Source organism: Gymnoscopelus braueri (assembly GCF_963280865.1).
Source record: "Gymnoscopelus braueri genome assembly, chromosome: 4".
Lineage (NCBI taxonomy): Eukaryota > Metazoa > Chordata > Actinopteri > Myctophiformes > Myctophidae > Gymnoscopelus > Gymnoscopelus braueri.
In genome coordinates this window covers 42639326-42659368 of record NC_137605.1, presented here as the reverse complement: position 1 = coordinate 42659368, position 20043 = coordinate 42639326, and the positions used below count along the sequence as shown (strand labels likewise).

At 41.8% G+C, this 20043-nt stretch overlaps 1 protein-coding gene across 5 annotated transcripts; it reads left to right on the top strand.

The window, feature by feature from the left end:
- The first annotated feature begins 680 nt into the window (after positions 1-680).
- pop1 (POP1 homolog, ribonuclease P/MRP subunit) lies at positions 681-17174 on the top strand. Of its 5 annotated transcripts, XM_080425429.1 has the most exons (17): positions 681-799; positions 1515-1641; positions 1678-1710; positions 2680-2802; positions 3310-3485; positions 4855-5103; positions 5498-5585; positions 6213-6391; positions 6639-6919; positions 7047-7140; positions 7251-7359; positions 7455-7574; positions 11962-12083; positions 12204-12395; positions 13818-13972; positions 14552-14752; positions 15464-17174. In XM_080425429.1, exons 2-17 carry the CDS (start codon positions 1518-1520, stop codon positions 16254-16256), a joined length of 3039 nt encoding a protein of 1012 aa, XP_080281555.1. In that variant the 5' UTR covers positions 681-799; positions 1515-1517; the 3' UTR covers positions 16257-17174. The 5 variants fall into 5 exon arrangements, with proteins under 5 accessions (XP_080281555.1, XP_080281554.1, XP_080281553.1 ...); XM_080425428.1 differs by having other exon boundaries at positions 1515-1710; positions 7470-7574; XM_080425427.1 differs by having other exon boundaries at positions 1515-1710; positions 15470-17174.
- The last annotated feature ends 2869 nt before the right edge of the window (positions 17175-20043 follow it).

Here is a 20043-nt window from a genome sequence, read left to right as displayed (position 1 = left end):
GGGAAAGAAACCTCCCCTTTTACCATAATTGACCATGTAGATGCACAGAACATAACTAACATTGATATTAATTGAGCTTTTATCTTAAATCAGACATGTATTTAGCTTAACTGCATCTATAGAAACTTCTCAATTCAAAATGTAGCCTCTCATGCTTCAAAACATGCTCATTATTGCTTTTATCGACGTGTCCCTTGCGCCAATACAACATTCATTACATGACCACAACTGGTGTTGCCATGTTTTGTGAGAGAAATAAGCAACCAGGTCTCGGAAAACAAGCCCAAAAGAAGCAACTTAGGTCACATGAGCACTTTGATAAACTGCGTCGACTATTTGAAAATATAGCCAATCTAGATCTACGATCTGCTATTTTCAAAAACTCTTGCAATAAAATGTGGAATATTTGGAATGTTTTTGAAACACAAATGCTCCCCTGTGGCACAAAACATTTTCATGAAAATATTTGAAAAACACTGGTTTAATAAATAATAAAAAAAATTGGAAGTAAGCCTAAATAAGCAAGTACACTTTAGAAACAAGCCCAAAAACCGCAACCACCAATTTTCACAAGCAACTGTACAGAAAAGGAAGCCCAAGTCGCTTATAATAAGCAGACATGGCAACACTGACCCCAACGTAACCCGAAGCGGATATGAGGTCAGTTTGCATCCAGGAAGTAGGAAGTTGACTTGCATCATGCTGACAACTCACATGTTGTGAAAGAGAATGTGCGCACGTCCAAATTTTGACCTTATTTTACGATTTCGACATTTAATTTATTCTGCAGATTCCCAAGGTAAATATTATGTATATGCATGTTGTAATAAGCGTGGTGTGATATCTAATATTGAGCTGAAAAACACGTTTTACTGTAGCTCAAGTTTAGCCCTGAAACATGACTGTCATATCATGACAGTCATGGATGAATTGCAACCTGGTGTTTGCACTTTATCCATTTACAGCCCGTACATCTACATAAACGTTCAGATTTCAAATATAAAGTGCTTACCCTATGGCCACGGATGTTGCAATTATGTACGGCCTATCAGAAGTACCCGTATATTCCGTATTGTTCAATAAAAAAGCATTTTAATCCGATCGGTGGCCATTTTCTCCGTATTTTTGCAATATGCTTTCAACTACGCGATCTTAAAGGTTTTGAGGTGTACTGCACTCTGACACATTATGACTATGAGAAAATGGCCACCAATTGGATTAAAATGCTTTTTATTAAACAATATGGAACTACGGGTACTTCTGCGGGCCCGTACATAATTGTAACATCCGTGGCCATGGGGTAAGCACTTTATATTTGAAATCTGAACGTTTATGTAGATGTACGGTAAAGGGAGAAAGTGCAAACTCCAAGTTGAAGTTCATCCATTACGGTCGTGACAGACGACCGTCGTGTATCTCATGGCTAGCTCAAGTTCAAGCTGTGTCAGCGCTCTCTCTCTCATCTTCAGCGCATAATAAACCTGCCTGACTCTATATCTATATGTTTCTTTTAGACAATGTCTGCTAAACGCAGAATGCGGGACAAGAAGATGAGGAACCAGCCTGCCAGTGTGCAGTATCCATCCTCTCCTCAAAATGAGCCGAGCTGCAGCTCGAGTAAAGGCACACCACAGAATAAAGACACACCACAGAAGAAGGACACACCACAGAATAAAGGCACACCACAGAATGGAGACACTCCACGCCATGGTACAGTATGATCTTCTCTAGTCTAAAGCCCCTTTCGGAACCCTGTTTACCTTTTTTGTATTTGTGATGAATGATGACCGTATACAAAAAAGGTATGCAGGGTTCTGAAAGGGGATAGCTTTTCTCATGTGACTGCTGCTGCTACACTGTCTAAATCCTTAGCCTTGGATCAATCTACTATCATAGATTTCTTTGATTGATTCTGACATTTGTATATATGTCAGAATCGATCAAATAAATGACAGTGTTGATTCAAGGCTATAAAATCCTCTTTGTTAAAGGTGCTTGTATCCAAAATTGCTGTCTCATACAGTATATGAGACAGCAATTTAGTTTCATCATTTTCCAATTTCACTATTCTGTATGAGTTCTCTCTCCTGATTGGATGAAATTGGTATTCCATCCTGAAAATGTGTTTCCTGTTTACTAAAGAGCACTCTATAGCAATTTAACACTCATTTATCCACACAATATCACCAAAGCACCTTAACTTGGAGAGTGTACACATTTTGGTTACATTTGTACACTCCGGGAAATGGATAAATAAAAGGATTTTACTTTGGATGGTCAATTGAATGTTTGCCTCTGTTTCTTTTGTGCTCCTGTGTCCTCTGCCACTGTGTTCTTTCAAAGTGTTTGCTTTTCACTTTCTGCCTTGGTAACGTGTCTGTGTGTGCTGCTGAGTGATCAGCACACAGTCTGCACATTCTGTCCATTCATTGGCAAACGTGTCTACCAATCACTCTGTTTGCCTGACTTTTTTTGTGTACAAAGTTATTAAATTGAGCAAAATGGTGGCGTTAAGGAGGTAAATTATATCTTCCTTACAATTCACTGTTGACAAATTAAATATACTAGGATGATGCTAATCACCTTGTGATAACATGCCGTGTAGATTTTACAGAGATGTCTAGATGGAATCTATGTCATTGATGTGAATGAATTGACAAAGTGATGATCTTTTTCAAGGTCAAGGTAGGTATGTTCCATCTACAGCAAGGCAGAGGGGCTCTCAACATCAGGGTGGATGGGTGCGTGGACACCAGAGAGACGGAGGGGGCTATGCTGAAGAGATGCCCAAGAGCATCACTGGTAAGGGCAAACAAATGTTATACAGAAGATCTTACTAATGACATTATTAACCACACTGAGGTTTAGTCAGCATTGACTGAATTATTCAGGTAAGTTCAGTAATGATTTAATGACTGCGTAGAAAGTATACACAAAACAAATAAAAAAACAAGACCAGGAGACCTGGTTCTGCCAGACCCCTTGTGGTTGAAATCTGAATGGCTGGGTAGGAAAAGCGGGACAGACCGACCGACAAAGCCTCCTGTAGGCCGACCCCCTGGGTCTGGCAATAAGGCCATTAATGGCGAAATAGTTTGTTTTATGTACAATATGTGGCTGAAGCTGTGAATAGGCAATGACATGTACAGGTGTTGAGGCTTTCTAATCGCTTTCACTTCATGTAGTAGACATGTTGCACCTCTATAGTCAAGACAATGTAAAGGAAATGGAACAAGTGAAAGCATCCTTTTTTTTGTAGTTTCACTGAAATGAGTGATAAAATTTAATCAAACCCCACCACTTTTCCAGCCAGAACATTTGCCAGGGCCAGGGCTGCGGAGGTGACGGCCATGCTGAAAGCTGTCACTAAGCCCACAGGCAGCTGCCATGTGTTTATGGCCCTGCCTAAACACATGAGGAGGAGAGCCATGAGCCACAACACCAAAAGGCTGCCTTGCAGGCTGAGGGAAACTGCCAACAGGCTGGTATGCATCACGACTCATACATGAAGGAATGCACACTAGGGCTGCTGCAACTATCCATTATTTGTAGTGATTCTTCTGAGATTGCTTTTTGATTAATCAAATAGTCGAGAAGGGTGTTTCTTATATAATTTAGATATTTTGTCAATGAATCGATGCCGAAATTTTACATTTCTCATAGAGCAAAAACAGCCAATCTACAAGCTCACAACATGTCGTGATGCCACCTGTTGTGAGCTTGTAGATCTGCTATTTTCACTATTTTTGCTATTGTATAAAAATAAATAAAAGTCAATCAATTGGTCAGATTAAAGGTAGGGTAAGTGATTTGCGTTGGTTAAAATAATTGTTAAATAGCTCTATATTCTGATAGAGCTATTTGCTATAGAGTGAAAATGCATTTTCGTTTCAGTTTCAGTTTCATTTCCAATTTTATCCAACCAGGACAGAGAACTCAATCAGGATACAGATTAAACAAGTGAAATTGGAAGTGATGACACTAAGAAATGAGCATGCAAAATTGGAACTGGAACACTATACAAATTAAGCTTAAAAATGGGTACTTTCTCCTGATTGGCTGAGATTTTGACACCTACCGAAAAATGTATTTTCTGTTTATTAAAGAGCTGGAGACTCAGGGAGACATCTGTTACTGAAAATACACTCTATAGCAATGATTACTATCAGAATATAGTATTTTAACCTTTTAACAAAATACTTTTTGTTTTAACCAAAAAATATCACTTACCCTACCTTTAACTGTTGGACCACTAATATATGCGCGCGCGCGCGCGCACACACACACTTCTTTCAAACACGGACTCATTTCTTTTTCCTTTCTCGGTGTGATCTATATTTAACTCTGGACCCATAATAATTGACATAATTTGTGAAGCCACCGTGACGCTACATTGGTATTACCCATTGATCTATAATACTTAATTATTATAGATTTCAACAACACAACAAGCATACAGTACACTCTAAATCTATAAGCTGTAGCGCTATTATGTAAATCTGACATTTTAATATTTAAATTACTTGATTCAGGATAATCGGGTAGTTTCCTGATGATCAGGTAGATTAGCTAAACGGCTGTTAGCTTGCCAGCTCACCTGGACTGTTTATCTACAGTTGAATAAGTTGGATGGCAATACTCTAGTCATAAATATCACATTTTCCTCTCCTTTTCTCAAGTATGGTTGGTTATTATGTTACCAATCCAGAGTTTTAGTTTATAGATCAGTGCTGAGAACATGTACTCTCTTCTCTATCACTCTTCTGTCTGTCTGGTTTCCTCTCACATACATATACAGACACACACAATGCCCTTATCGCCCATAACGTATGACCTTTCTATTGGCCACTTCAGCGGGAAAAGCACGTCGGTCAGAAGAAGGAGCTGGCCAAGAACAAGAGCCGCAAGGCCCGTCGTCGTCATGGGAACCTGCTGCTTGAGTTCAACCGGCGCCAGAGAAAGAACATGTGGCTAGAGACTCACATTTGGCACGCCAAGCGTTTCCACATGCTGAAACAGTGGGGCTACTGCCTTGGGGACAGACCCACCTACAAGTGCTACCGAGCCTGTTACAGGGCCATGAGCAGCCACTGTCTGATACAGGTACAACGCCATACACTGTAAAACCCCACGTGTTCATTTCAAAGTAAGTCTAAAGACACATTTCAAAGAATAATAAATAATTGGCCGTAATCAATATGTCCTTGCTGAACATGATTTTGCACCGACCACACGCTACACGAAGGCTCTCTCTCTCAGAAGCATAGGAAAAATACAAGACTTCAACTGTGAGGGTGTACAAATGGACTCTATCGGTACCGATTTGGTTCCTTTTGTACACTCTGTTACAAATGGATAAATGAACACTGAGGATTTTACTAGTAAGAGGCTATACAGTATTTAATCATAATACAATACATTTTGGTAAATTGTAGCTGAAGCCATATGTCATTGATATGTACTTTGCTTGTCTGATTGTCCCGATTGTCCCAAACAGGACCTTTCTTATTACTGCTGTATAGAGCTGCTGGGAGCAGAAGACCAGCTGCTTGCTTCCCTCTCACAGCTGACCAGCAAAGACGTGGGTAAGAACACATTGTAACACACGGATGAAAATACTTGGATTAACTGCATATGCTATACTTCACACTGCTTTTACTCACTTCCAGAGAGGTTTATGTAACGTACCTTGATACAGTATGTATCTATTAATACACAGAATCTGTGTCTGTGTATCTGTCCCAGATGAGAAGGAAGCTTATAAACGGCTAAGACATGCACATCCCAGACCTACTAGGCTGGGTGCTGGATCAAAAAAGTTAAACCGTATACTGTACAAGAATATAAATCTCTACACCAGTATTGCTGCTCCCAAATGCACCGCTGCTCCCCAAGCACGCTCCGTCCGTCCGACCAATCAACTTCAATCCCGTATCCATATTTAGTCGATCGATCATAATGGTGGTAGTGGGTACCGCACTGGGTACTCTGACAATGGGTATTGCGTAAACGGATGCATTCCCAATTTGCATTGTCCCCGACTTGCATGGACATTACTTGCACAGCTTTCAGAATAATGAGCCTGATGTTGGACCAGTGCTATTCATACAATCGGGTCCCCCGACCAGCCCTGATTTTGATTTATAACAGTGATATTTGGAATAATTCCGAATAGCAGTAAACATAGTGGTGTGTTTTGTGTGTGGTTCTAGGACCAACGTTTGCTGCGGCAGCATGTCTGCTGGGTCGAAAACAGGGCAGCACAATGGTCTATAAAGCAGGACAGTACCCCTCACAGCCCCTGGGTCCTGTCACCTTCATGTGGAGACCCCGCACACAGGGCTCAACTCATAGACAGCTGTGGATCTGGGTTCATCCCACTCTTAAACAGGTACAGGTTCTTAACGGAGATGTAAGCATTTTACTAATAATCTTTGTAGTTCATTACATTCAAATTTGGCGGTATTCTGTCAAATACCCATACTTGATTAGAAATGGATTTGTAGAACAGAGCAGTGAATGTTTCTTTATATTGAAACAGGCATGCATGTCATGATGCAAAGTTTTCTAATATGCCCCTCATTGTCAACAAAATTTAATTAAACAACAACTAACTCTGAAAACTTTTTGTGTTCCAGGACCTCCTTCCTGAGTTACAAAATGTGTGTCAGTGTTGCGAGCCCATATTTCCACCAGCTGCTCCAGTGGTCACCATAGCACAGCTTACTCCCAACCCAGAGCTGGAAACCAAGTCTGAAATGACTCCAAATCCAAAGAAGCAGCAGACCCCAGGAACCAAAAGGAAGCGCAGTTGTAAGGATGATAATGGACCTCCAGCCAAGAAGATCCTGGGTGACGGAACCAGATCTCCCACCACGCCAGTAACCTGGAAATCCGGCTCAACTGGAATTAGTATAAAGTATTCAGTCTACATTTTATTTTTTAAACCAAATCCAAATTTAGGCTCTGAAGTACTTTCTGTTGCCAAGTATTAATCTGAAAATAGCGTAAGTTACTTTTCTACTGTGCTGTTGTTTCTGTTGCAGCGACCTAACAATGGAGATAGTACGCTATCGGCTGATCGGACCACAGTCTCATTCTGTTCTGACTGAAACACTTGAAGCTGCCACGGATTGTGATGTAAGCTATGTGGAATTACCAGCATGGAAAGCAGAGACCAGCTTAGATTTATTTAAATCTTTAAACTGAATGTATACTATTTTTATTTTATATTTGTTTTGTTTTTTTAGTCTATCATCAAATCTCAGACATCTTCCCTTTGGTGGCCTGAGCATTGCAAAGATGAGCAAAAGATGACCTTACATCGACAACAAGCTGATGTCTTTAAGACACTGAAAGGTTGGCTGCTCATGTGTTTTCTCATTGTTTTGTCTGCGTTTGTGTGTATGCATATGTATATGTACAGTTTGTCTAACCCTAAGTGATCTCTACAGGCGTCTACTCTACAGGAGAGGTCCCTTCAGGCACAGTGCTAGGTCTGACAGTGGATGACCCCAGGTTGACATTACCCAAGCAGAGAGTCAAAGCAGTGCCCGATATAAAGCAGGCGCAAGGTAAAATCAGGCCTTACAGACATAACTTTCACTGATGCAAATTATAAGCCTGTGTATAATTAGTTTGTTCTCCTCGAGTTTTCCCTGTTCAGTACAGTTCGTTATGTACACTGCTCCATGTCAAGTTTCCTGGTGTCTGGTGAATGTTGTCCATAGATGAGAGTAATAACAGTGAATCAGTGTGTTGTTTGTATTTCTGAGGCTGTTGCAATGAGTACGCATCTGGTCCTGTGCTCCAGGGGAGCCTCTGCCAGGCCATGCAGATGTACCAGGTTCGAATCCTGGCAGGACCCTGTACTCGGCCAACACCCTCAGTGACAGACAATATTTTACTGATTTGCTCAAGGACAACGAATGAGGAGTGGACAGTTTAGTCGGGGTCGAATTTGTGTGTACTGTGTACGTACATGTGTGTATGTGCAATGCACATACAGTATTTGACCCAACATTATAACAGATTGAGCTCATACTGTCCTCTCCTCACTCCTCTCCCTGTTGGGGATTCCTTTCCTATGTTAGAGCAGAAAAAGAAGTGTCACCATTTTCATTAGTTATTCAGTTAAGTAATTTCTTACAGGGCAATCTTGCTAGGTTATATACAAAATGCAATGCACAGTTTTTATATGGGTTGTTTGGATCAGATTTGTGATCTTACCATAAACTGAAGTTGATGTAATTTTCCAGAGCGTCAGTACTGGCATTACAGAGAAATCAAAACCCAGTAATGGCAGTAACGGCAACATTTGTGATATGGTAAGAGGGACACACTGAAATTAAGATGTTGCTGAACATGCAATATCGAAGCGTTTTTATAGTCTTAATTAGGATTAATGGACCAATATTAACCCACAAATGTAATAACACAATTATGATCATTACTCTAAACCATATAAGAATCTAAATTTGATTATGATATCCATGCATTTTTTTTGTTCAAATTTAAAGCTCATGTTTTTTTGCGTTAGACAATTATGTAGACTGTGAAAACAAAAGGGTGGATTCTGCCAATGCTTTTCAATGGGAATGGAGAGTTTGTAGTTTTTTTTTAACGAAATCTGCGAATGACAACAAACTGAAACAAGTCAACTCCCATTGAAAAGCATTGGCAGAATCCGCCCTCATAGGTAAAATTCCAGTTCGGTGTGACTGCGCCCTTATCTTGGAGTGCAAGAGTGCAAGCGAGTGTTGACCACTCATAAAATGTTCTATTCAGTGCCACTCGACGTCTAAGACGTCCGTTGTATCATAAGCCCTGTTCCACTGGACGTCTTAACACACATTCCATGCCAGACGTTAATCTCATAATGTACTCACCAGTGCCAACGTGTTATTGTTGTTTTTTTGTTTTTTTCACGTCGCCATAGATCTTGTTAAAATCCTTAAGATTGAGCTGTGCACTGTCTGTTTACATCGGCGAGATCTCACTGAATCTACCAGTGAAAACCACATGTCAAACGGAGCTCCATGGTTAGAGCGGATTACGTTAAACAGTGATATGCGAGGAGAAAAAACTACAGGAAGAGAATTGAGTTTCAGTTTCGTCATTAGAACGAGGGCCGACGTGATCGGCAAAACCGGATCCCAAATAATTCTGTTTCCGGTCTTCAAACCGGAACCGGAAATGGATCAAAAAATTCCGAAAGTGCACCTGGGGGGGGATCTACGCGAACGGCACGCTGCGGCTTTAAATAGGTTCGCGTAGATCTACGCGATTGGCATTCAATGTGTTAAGACGTAAAAAAAAAAAAAGTTCAGAACCCAAGATATCATGATTTGAAAATGTTCGGCTCCTAAGCACTTTTTTTTACAATGAATTTTGGCTCTGGCACTCAGAGCCAAACTGCCAGAAATAAGTCGGGCACTGAATGAGTTAACTAAGAAGAGCAAAAATAAGAAAACATTCGTGAATCCCAGAAATCAGTGGGTACTACTAACAAAATAAGAGCAAGCATGGATTTGAACAAAAATAGGAAATTTCCTCATATATTGCTTCCTGTATTATTGATTACTCAAATTCTGGATGCATAATTCAAAGGATATGGGACACTAAATGAGGGTGAGGGAGTTGAGATCAAGTTGCAGATGAGCTCCTCTCCCTTCCTCAAGCAGGGGCAAGCATGGTGGGGGGGCTCCTTCCTCGCCCCCTTGGGTCATCTCGACCACCATGCTACTTCTGTGGTCATTGAGCCCCCCCCCCCCTTGCGGCAGGATTCCACAATTTTACCTCCTTGCTCTTCCTCTCTACCTCAACCAACCGTCCTCTGTTCCCTTCCCACTTTATCACTGACATTCTACAAAGGAGAAAGAAGTACATTGTAAAGAAACTAGAGGTTCAGGCCGCTATGCGGCCCTCACACCTACGTCGCACTGCCGATCCAACCTTTTATGTCTGAGTCATAGTGTCAGGGGCTTTGTCAGAGTACCAGTTGTACCCGTCTATCTGTACCCGTCTTATCTGTAAAAGAGCAGACCATGTACAGAGCCAAAGGTCAATTTGACTAAGTATTGAGGGTTTAAGAGATTAAATGTCATCTATGGATTAATGTTACTAACATAAATCCAACATGGAAAAGATAATGTGTAAACAAATAAACATAAATTTACACACACTAATGCGACACTCTGACATACTGCGAAGTATAAATTAGGCTCTAGCCCCCCTCTCTCCCAGAGAGAACAGCAGCAGAGAGAGAGAGCTGCATCAACAGTGAAAAGTTGTGAAACAGTGAAAAATACTTTGTTTTAAATGCAAACAATACACCACATACGCTTTCTTCAATTACAAAATGATCTCAATCATTTGTGTCGGAGACTCCGCAAGAAGAACAAACGGTTGTGGATCATTATCAGTGAGTGTGCTACAGTGACGCAACAACTGATCAGTGGACAGGGATTTTATACAGTTAAGTGGTACTTCTCTTGCATTTTAACCCGTGGCGTGGAGCTATCTGCAGTCGCGGGTGCATAGTCTGTAGTCTGCATGTAGGTTGGGTTCACTCTAGGGTTTAATACCGGGAATCCCGGAGGTATTTACCCTCCCGGGACTTGGCTTCGGTTCCCGGGATCCCGGAGGTTGTTTTTTTCTTGTTAGAAATTACAACTAATTAGTAGAAAGGCCTATCTACAGCGCGGAGGAATTACTATTATAATTAGCCAAGTTACTTGCCGCGTTACCGACCAGGGTCCACTCCCATCGTCCCGTTTTGAACCAATATGGGACGCAAGTTGTTCCGTATTTTCATAAACATCCCCCCTGTCCAACACAGGGACATTTAACAGTAATGAACAAAATAAAACGCAAGGAGAAGGCTAGTAAGTTTGTCGTAGGACCCAGGTTGGACCTCCTGTGCCATTATGTTCAGTCTGCTCTCTGTGCTCAGTGTGCGGTCGGGTGGAAACGGTAAACGGAAGACACGCCCCAAAACACATCACCCCCATTTCTTTCGCAGACAAGCGGTTCTTGTATTCTTGCATTTGTTTTACTGAGGTTACTGAAGTTTAGGAATAAGGTTAGGTTTTGGCACTGTTTTACTGAGGTAACGTTTAGGAATAAGGTTAGGTTTAGGCATAGTTTACTGAGGTTACGTTTAGGAATACCAGGTGAATACCGCCGGATTTGCCCCGGGGCGACTGTGTTTTGGGGCGAGCGTTTTGGTATTTGTGGACTGGAAACCACTGCGCGCCTGGGTATTTAGACCGATGATAGCTTAGTAGCCTAAGCCTAACTCCACCACATCTCCACAACCGAAGAGAAAACGCACGCTTAAGTTAATGCGTTAACGGCGCAACACATGGTGGTCTGTCTGATCAAACAGCATGCCCAAAACAAGAGCAAACAGTCTCGTAACGTCACGTCAGAAACACAGAACTCACTGAATGAACCGGTGCAGTCGCATTGCGCACGTCCATATCGATTCATATCGATGAATCTCCGCACCCTTAATCCAGGCGTATGCTCAGTCAGTACTTCCTTAACATTGCTTTTTCGCTGAAAAGTTTACTTTTTAAATCACTTGCGGTATAACTTGTCTCCTGCATGAACGAGGAACACGCCTGGGGTTCAACACGAGCTGACTTCACATGCACACATTTTGAGGACACAGAGTTGTTTTGGAGTTGATGAACAGATTTGGATTTTTTTGCTGCTGTTAATATTGGACCCCTATTATTATCCTTTTTTTCAATTCTATTCTTGGTGTTTTGGACTCTTCATTCACCAAAAACAAATACAAAAAAAAAAAAATCTCCATGTATTCAAACCAACATGGGGTGAGTAATTGTAGGGGGAAAAAAGCAATCTTGCGCGAGGAGTATTCTTTTTTTTTTGTCTTTGTGAAGCTAGTCATGTAGGAGTGTGCATTTTTGTGCTTTGTTTTGTTTGTTTCAGAGATGAATGAGGAGAAAAGGAGAGAGCTGATGTTGCGTGGGGTACCAGAGCACTGCAGTCAGAGCTCCCTGTGGGACCAGTCTGTCCGTGACAACGTCACACACAACATGATATCAGCACAGGTAACCCATTATCTCTTTACCACTACTCTGTCACAAACTTTATAATAACACTTGCACAGGTTTTTGTATGAAACACATACAGTAGCCGTGTTTATAACTCTCTGATCTGTTTTGCCTCAGGAGTTGAACAGGATGAAGAGTGAGATGTTGGTGCCAGGCTCCAGGCTCAGCCCCACTCCTTTTCAGGGCAGGGTCCCTGTCCTGCTAGTTCAGCAGCCCGGGAAGCAGGTGGGACAGGAGATGAGCTCCTGGGGGGCTGGTTGGGACCTACTGCTGCCCAAGGGTTGGGGGATGGCTTTCTGGGTCCCACTGGTAAGTTGTTATAGAAGGTAGTTTGTCTGATGTACTTTGGTTCTGCATCTGAAGAGTTTTCAGTATTTGGAATCACAGGAGCCAAATCCCAATGCTCAAATTTCAATGAGCATAGGACAAATCTCAATGTCCCTACTAATTGCCAATCGTTTCAAAATGTGGAGCACTCTGATACCTTAAAACGAACCTGATCGGTTCCTCCGTCCTTGCCTCTCCTCCTCGCGGCCTTGCTTGGAAGCGGGGCGAAGGTGCGAGTGGAGTACGCAAGAATGGAAGTTTGAGTATTGGGATTGGGTACAAAAGTGAACAGTGCACTCTTACTCTCTTTCAATATTTTTTGGACTAATAATTATATAATCTCATCTACCTGTTTGGGCCTTTCAATATTCAACATACATGACGTGATTTTATCATCATATTGATCCATTAAATATAACAAGAGAGTAAGTGTACACTCTTAATTGTTGTTACTGTTGGCCTGCACCTTTTTGGATGGGTGTTCTGATTCTTAACTATTAGTATTTGGAATCATGACATTTTGCTAAATTGTCCTGCAATAATAATCACAGGCAAAACTGTAATATCAGAGGTATTGTTTCTATTAATTCTATGTAATGTAGTTGTACAGAATGTTTATTTTTAGATTTAGGGCTAAACGGTTTGGTGCAGATAATTTTTTTGCTTTTGTCAAGTAAGTTAACTCATTCCCTGCCAGACTTATTTCTGGCTGTGTTTGCCCACTGCCAGCGATTTAGTGTTTTTTATAACTTAAAAAAAATGCACAATTTTTTTTCCCCATTATGATCGCAAGTGCAATCGTTTCTAAACACACAGGCGAGTTGTGCACGCCGCTCAAACAACAAACATTCCGATTGGGGCGGAGTCTCTCTCCTCCAGCCCAGTGTAAAAACACCATGTATCGCCATGTGAACGGAAAACTCACTTAAATCCCTTATGATCGCGTGTTCAACTGTTTGTAGACACACAGGGTAGTTGTGTGAGTGGCCCAGAGAAGAAATTTTCAATCGGCGACATTCCATTTTGCAATAGTAGCAGTTTCAAAACAGCGTCGCTAAACAGCATTCCACGGCGGAGAAATGCAAAGCCGAGAAAAGACCGTTTTAGAGGGGGACCTAAACAGGAAGCGGACGGAACCGAAAATCTTCGATTTGACGTATTTCCGTATCCGGGTGTGCTACAATGAAATGTGTCACTGCGAGAGATGAAGGAACGTGAGATCTTGTTTTAAAACATTCTTTTTCAAAATTACGTTTTTTACGTTCTAGGCAGAATTGGTAATTGGAAATAATTACGTTTTTTACGTCCTAGGCAGGGAATGAGTTAAGAGCGAGAATATGCTAAATGCACATACACAGAATGAGTTGAAAGCTACCTTGCTGTGTGTTTTTTTTTATCCCCAAGGTGTATAGAGGAGTTCGTATCGGTGGTCTAAAGATGAGTCTGAAACAGTCCCAGAATAAAGGAGCTTCTCACTTTCCACACGACTACCCAGACTGCCCTGCAGGTGTACGTTTTCAGCAGGAGCAAGAAACCCAACTCTTGAATAAGTTCAAAAGGTCAGTAGAACAATGAATAGCATAAGACAACTAGATCTGGCCTACATCATGTCTGGAAACGGTTTGAAATTATGTATAATACTTATAGTGTGTAGTTTTTAACTTGCCACTTTACCTGCCTCACACTTGTGGTGTAACATTTCTCAAACCAAGCAAATAAAAGGGGATCGTCTTGTCATGATGAGACACTACAAAAGCAAATGTTCAGTACATGCAAATGTACGTGTTTTTCTTTTGTTTGATATCATTGCATCCAAAATAGCTCTGTAATTGTGAAATAGTCTGCTCAGAATCCTCTTATTGGATGAAGAATGCTTATTAGTCCCTGCCTAAAAGAACTGGCAGTTTGTTGACAATAATGGGAGATTAATTAGAAGGAAAGTAAGCATTCCACAGCTTTGACCCTGATTCATTTCCATTACGAATAACTTCCCATCTACGCTGATGAGATGGTAATAAGGCTGTGTGTTACTCATCCTCCATAATCCGCTCTTCGGCAGGCACGATTTGTTATATAAATTGTCAGGGCTGCCCCGACAGTTTGACAAGGGTTTAACCTTCTCACCTCCTCTCCTGTAGGCGTCCGCCTGCCAAACGGACCAATTACATAAAACATGGCTGCCTGGCTCCCTTCCGTTGCCCCTGGCAACAGCTGGCTGAAGAGTGGGAACTTATCACGAGAGAGGGGGACAGGGGACAGAGTCAGATCCAACCTGCCATGCCTGGCGCCGAAGTTGATGTGACACTAATGGTGCCACAGAGTAGCTTCACTATTCTGAGGTACAATGTTTTCTGTTGTCTCATTTTATTTCATGCTGTGTTTCGGAGTCATATTGAGGATTTAGTTGGGTCATGTTGAGAATCAAAGCCAGATTCATATATTGAAATATTGGAATTAACTGAGATGAAGTACCCTTTCATTAACGTCCACGGTCCCTGCACACATGCAAATGAATCCACTAAGTACCCCCATTAATTCCACTGACTTATAAAAGTCCCTTGAGCTGTGTAGCTCAAGTAGCGTTTTCCTTTTTTCTTTTTGCCTTTTGCGTTTTAATCGTCACTTATCTTTTTCCTTTTGTTTTTTCAATGAGACCCTATTGGAGCGTTTGACAGGCCTGATGCATAGCCCTCCTCCAGTCTACCTCCGTTTCATCATAACTCCTCTGATGAGAAAACCCAAAGTACATCCAGCTTTAAATTGCTGCGATATATCACAGAGATTAGTAGAGGTGAAGAGTTGCATCTATCCTCATAAAAACGTCGCACTGGCTTTGAGTAATGGACGATTTTATGAGCAGAAAATTGGATTGATTTTACGGTCTTTTGGCTTCGCTTTTTATTTTGGTCACTTTGGGATTGCAGAATGTTACAGAATACACATTTCAAATCAATTATTAGGATGATTTAAAAAATGTAACGTGCCTTTTGAATTATTAACCGTGATAAATATTCTCCTGAATTCTAATGGGTTGTTTCTGTGTTTCCCAGAAATAGAAAGTCTCTGAAGCTGCTCTCTGGTTGGTGCAGACCCACAACCTCAAGAGGTCAGAGGTCACTACGTGTGGGGCCGGTGCAAGTTCTTGACCACGCACACGTGACGTCGTTTCTCTCAAATGACAGGAACAGTTTGGTGTGGGTTCGTCTCTCACTGCTGTCAAAGGGGAAGCCGGAGCTACATGCTCTGGTGTGTGTGCCCACCCGCGAAGACCTGACACGGCTGCAAAAAAAAGAGCCTGACTTCAGCGGTCCACAGGAACCCCCTCACAGAGACCACTTCAAGAGCCGAGTAAAACGCCACAAGAAGGGCTCCAAAAAACCTGCAACATTGTCATGCAAGTCTGAGAGCAAGGGCTCAGAACTATCTTCCTCCGCCTCTGTCCATGCCCCAACTACGACCACTGACCCAAGCCTTACCTCATCTCTGGGCCAGCCCTCTGCTGCCACCTCTGCCACTCCCGTCACCCTATCCGATCAGACCGCGACTTCGAGCCACACTCCGGCTAAAGACCCTGAATTGGCCTCTTCCTCAGACCTCATCCTGGGACTGTGGCCTGATCCTTTGCCCAGCGTCACGTCACACTGCTCCCGTGTGACGTTGGGCTGGGTGACCCAGGGGGACTTCACCCTGTCCGCTGGCTGTGGGGAAGCTCTGGGGTTTGTCAGTGTCGCTGGCCTCCTCCATACTCTCCTCAACCAGCCGGTGGAACAGAGAGGCCTGGTGCTTCTGCGCAACCCCACTTCGTTACAATACCGCTTCGCTAAAATCAATATAGAAGTATAGGTCACAGATCTGAGCCTGTGCAGCAGAGCTCAATTTTCCCATAACGACGTACTTAAGTTATTGCACAAAGGTCATCTTGGCATTAAAGCTGTGTATTAACCCAGCCTAGTTCATTACAACTAGTATATTGACGCTTTCTTTTGTGGGTCTGGCATACTGTGGAACTGCAAACTGCAAGAAATGATCGCATGATGCTGTATTTGACTTGATGATCTGAGAAAAACCTTGTGCCTTAAGTGTCATGTCCTTGCATTGTGGCAGCATCAACTGTACAGTGTGGGTAGTGCATTTACTGTACATGTATCAGTATGCTGGGAATATTGCTCTCTACACCATTAGCTTTGGTATTAGATGCTTGTGAAAAAGAATGTTTGGGAAATATTCTTTAAACGGAACTTATTAGTATTTCAGTTGACTTAACTTTTGATTTGTTTACATTAATACCTTAATGAATGGAGGTTTCATAAAGTACGGTTAGCAGTGGTGTCCTGTTTATTAAAGATAAGCTAAAGGTTCTGGTTGAGTTATACCTTTTCCAAAATCAGTTACCATGATGTCTTATCTATCTATTCAATGCATGAAGTATTATAGTCATGGCATTCTTGGTTTGAACAAGGTTAATCACTTGTTTTGGTTTTTGGAAAATGGTTTATATAGTTAGAAATATATTTTCTGTTCAACACTACTGTATCTGCAGAGTGTCATTTGAGGGCAATTAAAGTTTTTCCCTGCTGTAATAATTGTGCCTCTGTCTTTGACATTTACATGATGCTGTGGCATCAAAGTGGCATTAAACATTTATTCTGTATAGTTACACCTGGCTTGAAAATAGGCTTCCCATGACGTGTCAGACAAGAAAATCTTGTTGCTTGGCAACAAGAAACTTTACTAGCACTTAATATAGTATACTGTGTATGGTTTATTTAAAGTTGTGTGAGGTAGATTGTAGTATGTATGTATGTATGAACTCGTGCAGGTTCACCTCCAGAATACATTGGTCACAAATGCCAGACATTTTGCTGGCTCAACCAGTACTAGGTACCACTACCACATGGCTAGACACAGATATGCTTCTATAAACATGAGTTCAATTCAATACAGCCTTATTGAAACCAGATTTTTACAAGTGGCAGGCAGGTCATTACTGTGGGGTTGCATCAACATTCCAGATTGTAATTTTTTTAATGAAACCCAAAGAACTACGAGGCTGCAACACCTTCTGATGCTGGTATATATTTTGAGAAATTTAGTAATTGTCAAAATAGGGATTGGTGGACAAATGGCAGATTGTCTTTAGTGTGCATGAGTTCATTATAAACATAAAAGTTACAGCTACGTTTCTGATGGTAGCCTAATGCATAACATGACATTAATTGTAATATTACCCAATTTGTAAAAGTAATGTTATATTAGGCTACTTTGTTACTCCTAAAAGTAATAAGCAAGCTAACACTCATGTAAACTGAATCTAAATGCCTGAGATTAGGTGTGACTGTACAATAATAGACAACTCACCTTGATGAAGTGATTTACTGACCTGATCACGGATTTAGCTATTATAGCTATTTTTAGGCTATTATTGATTGATTGGGGCCAAAAGGCCATTCAGAGTCATTTGTTGCTACTTGTGTTGTAGCTGCTCTTGTGACCGTTGTATTGGTTCATCATGTGACTGGCTGGGTGGAAACCTATTGGGCTGTCGATTTGACTTCTGCGAGTTTTAAAAGCTGTATGTGTGGTTCCCCCTCACTGTTTTTCGTAACGCAAGTGCAGAGTGTGTAGGTAAAAAAAAAGCAGCAACAGCAGTGAGGGAGAATATCATGAGTTCCACTCACAAACGTCTTCTCACTCTCAACAACTCAGCCCTTCATGCTTGGCAAGTGTCCTCTAGCTCTGGTATGGACCTGAGCTAAGTGTCTAGATATCCTTGTGCAACAGTTTCAGAAACGCTTTAAAATCTTTGCCAAAACCCCATAACGTCGCTGAAGTGACGCAACCAGCAGCATCTAGCCAACTTCTCCACAGCTGAGTTGTAGAGCGTGTTTCACGTGTAGAGAATGGGACATAAAGCTCAACATAAAGGCTACCTGCCACGATATGGAAAAGGCATTTCCAAACAAAATACTAAACACTGTCAGCAGCGCCGTTATCAGTTTCCTCAAGTTAATTTAAGACCGGACATGAAAAGCAGACTCCTCAAACATCACCTTCTATGCATAGGGAGGGATATTGACATTGATAACAAGGTGGCTGAAAGGTTTGCCAGGATGAAGGAGAGGAGGATGGTGGAGTATACAATCTGGTCACATATCTATAGTGTGGTAGGCCTACTGTTGGAGTTTGAGTATTCAAACGTGTTGAAGTTTTTGGATATTGCTGGATTGGATTTGGCTGTCAGAGCCGCTGGATGAAAGTTTTCACTGGTAAGTTGTTTCATATTATTTGTGATGAGAAAGACTATCAGTAGGCTATCTGGCCTTTGGCCTCAGTTTGTTGATGCTCTTATATTGCAGACCGCCGTGTCTGCTTGGATATTGTATTAACCGCAGGCCCCTGAGGCCAGACAATTGCTTGCACACTTGTGTGGTTGTGCGAGTTGATTCTGTGTAGCTGACTGTGCTGTGTGGCTGTATGGGCATCACATCTAATCCAGCTGATTGTCAAACTATGTAGCCTATTCATTTGCATTCTGTCCTTGGTTGTCTGCCCCAGTTTAGTCTGCCTTACTTTCTTTCATCAGTTAGGCCTATTTGCCAGAGGTTTAAGCAAAGAATTGCTGAAATCCATGACACCGCTAACCTGACTCTGCCAGATGGGGGCGGTATTGAGTAACCACGTTCCTCAAGACAGCTCAAGACGCAAGCTTCTTGGATCTGGAAGCGTCAGGTTATGACACCGCCCCATATGGTTCACAAATAGCCTATCAGCAGTTGTGCTGCTATGGGGATCGTTTGAAAAGCTGATTTGAATTAGCCTAAGTATACGGCTGCTTGTAAATGGTAGGCCTATAGCCTAAATTAAATGGACTGCGTTTATTATAGCACCTTTCTCCAAAAGCGCTTTACAATGTATTTAACATTCATTCACACACGACTGCGGAGGAAACCATGCAAGGCACTAGCCCTAGAATGTCTGTGATCATTACCCCTTTACCCCTTAAAGCCTTGAATCCATGGAGATGATTTTTTCGCATTCCTGATCCAGTGGCCTAGGGCCAGGCTATTCCAATATTTTATTAATTGTAGTAAATAGGAGGCCAATCTTAACAAGAGCAATACTATATTTAAAACGACCACTTATAAGGAGGTAGACAGTAGTAGTCTGCCCTGGCTCCAATTACACTTTGTGATGGAGGAATATTGGATCAGGAATGCGACAAAAACAAAAAATCGCTCTGAATTCAAGGCTTCATGGGGCGATGAATTGATGGAAAGTAAAGTAATTATTTGGGTGAACTATTCCTTTAATGATAAATCCATGGCGCTGTCCATGGTGCTGAAGAATAACACATCGGCGGTGGTGCTGAACCATTCTCCGATCGATTAAGCCATTGGTTCTCAAAGTGGGGTCCGGGGACCCCCAGGGGTCCTTGGGGGGGGGAGGGGGCTACCAGGGGGTCCCCAGCAAATCATTTTAACCACTTTAACTATATTTGATACTTTGGCTATTAAAAAATAGCAGCTCATAGCGCGGCACCGAGTGCTGCACTATGAGCTTGTAGATCTGCTATTTTTGACAAATCTTTGAAAATATTTATCCTTTTAAAGCGATTTTTTTACTCAGATCT

Coding starts and splice junctions, on each gene's coding strand:
- pop1 (XM_080425426.1), top strand. CDS start 1,518: ATGTCTGCTAAACGCAGAATGCGGGACAAGAAGATGAGGAACCAGCCT. Junction 3,486..4,854: donor GGGAAACTGCCAACAGGCTG/GTATGCATCACG, acceptor TGGCCACTTCAG/CGGGAAAAGCACGTCGGTCA. Junction 7,360..7,454: donor TGTCTTTAAGACACTGAAAG/GTTGGCTGCTCA, acceptor TGATCTCTACAG/GCGTCTACTCTACAGGAGAG.